The sequence below is a fragment of the Oculina patagonica genome, chromosome 5, assembly GCF_052425735.1.
Source record: "Oculina patagonica isolate OP01 chromosome 5, crgOcupat, whole genome shotgun sequence".
In the NCBI taxonomy this organism is placed as follows: Eukaryota; Metazoa; Cnidaria; class Anthozoa; order Scleractinia; family Oculinidae; genus Oculina; species Oculina patagonica.
Genome location: NC_135762.1, coordinates 22,318,928 through 22,322,793, shown reverse-complemented (window position 1 = coordinate 22,322,793; position 3,866 = coordinate 22,318,928). Strand labels below are relative to the sequence as shown.

The 3,866-nt window shown below is 37.9% G+C and overlaps 1 protein-coding gene across 1 annotated transcript; it reads left to right on the top strand.

Moving 5' to 3' along the window:
* Window positions 1–354: 354 nt before the first annotated feature.
* On the top strand, window positions 355–3,199 carry LOC144654650 (beta-2 adrenergic receptor-like). Its single transcript, XM_078514850.1, has one exon. The coding sequence runs from the start codon at window positions 1,288–1,290 to the stop codon at window positions 2,389–2,391; it is 1,104 nt and encodes a 367-aa protein (XP_078370976.1). The 5' UTR covers window positions 355–1,287; the 3' UTR covers window positions 2,392–3,199.
* The last annotated feature ends 667 nt before the right edge of the window (window positions 3,200–3,866 follow it).

Below are 3,866 nucleotides of genomic sequence, written 5' to 3'. Positions count from 1 at the left end.
GCGCCTCGTGATTCAACTCGCGTGTAGTGTGATTTATTTAAAAAAAATCATTTAAAAAGTTTTATTGTGTAATTAGTTTGATTTATAAACCATTCGATGGAAACTGTTTCAGATATTTCATTTAATTTAGCAAACACTACTTGTATTTTTCCTTTTGTAAAAAACCGCTAAAATTAACTCGTTCACTTTTGACCGACCAGGTTTTCTTATTAAAAGGATATTTGTAACTTGTTTGTACGGTTAAGTGAACTCCAAAAAGTCGTTGATCTTTTTCTCTTCAAATTTCCTGAGACTTGTCAGCCTGGTCACAATATCTTCACTTCTCTACAAGATATTTATTCTATTTACCTTCCCAGTTAAGTTAATGAACGCAAGTATAGACACAAGAATTTTGTGTGTGTTACATAACGTGCATAAACTTCTGCACGTGAGATTCGTGTGCGTGTATCGGCGAGAAACGTGCTATCCGTGAAACAGCCAGTCATCTGCTACTTCCCACAGCTCACGTGTAAGCTGTTATGTGAGTTTTATCCGATGTCGTTAATTTGATTTATAGCTCGTTCGGAGGGTAATTATTGTTTAAAAAATTCCCTTTTTGACACCTACTCAAGCCTGTTAAAATTTACCGCCTGTAGCTTGTTTTGTAGAACGCCCAGAATATCGTTGTTGACAACGTTGGCGCTTCACAAAAAACGTGCTGTTTTGATTCTTCACTGATTCGTTTAACTTTAAAACGCCATTTCCTGATTGAGGGCAAATAAAAGGGCACATTTTCAGATGTTTGAAAACCCTTCCATTTTTATTTAAGACTTTGGAAGTTACTTTTTATCTTTTTTCAAACATATCTATTCAAAATATCTTTTCCATATCGGATCTGAAAAATAGTTTCCTTGCAAAACTAGGATAACTACATAGCGAAATGACAATCTTAATAAATTACGATCCGGTTTAACCCCTATTAAAGGCAAAAATTAAAAACAATTTCAGCATTGCCATCCGTTCATATACAGCCATTTAAAATAAATTGTTTTCAACGGCGGAAAAACTTTCCGCAAGCGGCCAAAGAAATATCATGAGAAACGATTTGCCTATTAATTAAAAACACGTGAGGTTATGAAGTATAAAACTGGCCGGCTGGCAGTGGAGACTGAGTTCGTAGAAGCGAGTGACGGGGGCGAAGTGAAGAACGATAAATGAAGAACGGTTTAAAAAGCCCCATTTTGAATCTGATCAGTCAACTGGCGATTCTAGAGAGAAAAAAAGTGTCACGGAAAAGGCAGCTTGAAGATGGAAGAAAGTCCTGGGGAATTCGACTTGCCTCATCGGTCAAAAGTTACCGTCGCGTTGGAATCGACAATCGCATTGGTTTTCGCAATTTTATCAATAATTGGAAACTCGTTGATTGTTGCAGCGTATTGCAAACGCAAGACATTAAGAACTATTCCAAATCTACTGGTGGTAAATTTGTCAATCATCGATATACTTTCTGCCATTACCACACACCCCTTGCTTGCGTCGGTGCTGATTTTTGGGGCTTGGCGCCTGGGACTTGAAGCTTGTAAATACCAAGCGGTGTTAAACTCTTTTTTATTTACAACATCGCATCTTAGCATAACCTTGATAACTCTTAATCGCTACTTCGTTATTGTTCATTACAAAAAATATACTGAAATCTTTACCAAACGTTCAACGCGAATATTAACCGTGGCAATTTGGATCTTCTCGTTTATCCTCGGTTCGACTCACTTTATTACGCAAGAAGAGGTGAAATTTCACGCCAAAGAAGCAGTTTGCGTTATTTCAAAAGAGAAGTCTTCAATCACTTCGTTCCTGTTAACTATGTTTGGAAATATCGTTTTTCTTACAACGGTTACCTTGAACTTTTCGATTCTCAAATTGGTTCGCTTGCATCGAAAGCAAGTATCCAGTTCTTTCGGTAGAAACTTCTTCCGAGCGAAAACTACATGGGAGAACGCTGAAAAATCGCACAATATTAAAAAACATGGCATCCTTGCGAACAGAAACGAGGAATTCTACATCGCAAGAAAAGTAGTAATAGTAACAAGCTTATACACTCTTTGCTGGCTACCTCAAGGCATATTGAAAAACGTCAGCTTGGCAAGTGACAATTTTTCGCGGGAAATCTGGATGACATCCACATTCTGTATGCAGTTAAGTTCCGTTTTGAATCCTGTACTGTACGGATTTCTCAACAGAAAATTGAAGAAAGCCATATTCGGGATGTTGGGAATAGAAACTAGTAGACGGATTCATGTTACAACGACAGAAAAAGAAGTTACTACAAGAAGATCAAGACTGAAAAACACTTTTACTGTCGGTCAGGCACCAGATCAAGGAATGATAACTGAAGCCACTCTGCGTTTGGAATGAGCCTTGTATTTTAATCGTTGCGATCGCAAGGGAAGAAAAGTACAGACCAGTTAAGACATTGTAAACAAAAGTAAGCTACAGAATCGAAAGCATTGTCAGATATAGCAAGATTTTGAAAAATAGCTAAAACAATTCAACAACACCAGTTTAATTTTGTACTTAAAAGTACTCGATAAATAACTGGAACTGCAAAATGTACATTGTATTTATTCATTCATGTGTTAAAAATTAAAATGCGTTAAAACTGTCAACTACAAAATAGGAAACGTAAAATGTAAACAGTGCCTACTGTAAAATACAAATTAGAATTACCGGAAGTTCAATACAGACAACGGGATATTAAACGATAAATGATGCTGGGGTCATATCTTATAATGTGTCTAATGCCACGTGTACAGAGCTCTGCACGTGAGGCTTATAAACGTGGATCTAAATTACTCCCTCTTACACCTATCATTCGTTCATTCATTCTTTTATTTATTTGTTCGTTCGTTCATTCGTTCATTCATTTGTTTATTTGTTCTTTCCCTCTTTCGTTCGTTCGTTCGTTCGTCCGTTCGTTCATTTGTTCGTTCTTTCGTTCGTTCGTTCTTTCGTTTGTTCACTCGTTCGTTCGTTCGTTCGTTCGATCTTTCATTAGTTCGTTCATTCCTCGTTCATTCCTTCTTTCGTTTGCTCATCCTTTCGTTCGTTCTTTCACTCATTCGTTTGTATATTCGTTCGTTCCTTCGTTCGTTCGTTCGTTCGTTCGTTCGTTCGTTCGTTCGTTCGTTCGTTCGTTCGTTCGTTCGTTCGTTCGTTCGTTCGTTCGTTCGTTCCTTCATTCATTTTAAGACTGACGCATCTTCGCCGCAAGGTAAGACATGACAAGTTTGATTCTTATTCCAGAATATTCCCAAACGAACGCGCCGTAAACTTTTAAAGAACATATACTGAAGAACAAAATGATCGGCGAAATTTTATCTCTTTGTATGTTCCATAAGGAACTCACCGCGAAAGTAAGACATAATGATCCAGAACGAGGTCATTATGCTGCCCCCAGATAACATGAGTTCCATAAGGATCTCACAAACCAAGTAAGACAGAATAATCCAGCACGAGGTCTATATCCTGCTCTCAGATACCATGAGTTTCATAAGTTACTCACCAACCTAGTATGTCAGAATAATCTAGTACAAGGTCGATATGCTGCCCTCAGATAACATGAGTGCCATAAGGAACTCACCAACCAAGTAAGACAAAATAATCCAGCACGAGGTGGATATGCTGTTCTCAGAGAGACAGAATAATCCAGCACGAAGTCGATATGCTGTCCTCAGATGAGATGAGTTTCATAAGTTACTCACAAACCAAGTAAGACAGAATAATCTAGCATGAGGTCGATATGCTGCTATCAGATGCAATGAGTTTCATAAGTTACTCACCAACAAAGTAAGACAGAATAATCCAGCACGAGGTCGATATGCTGCCCTCAG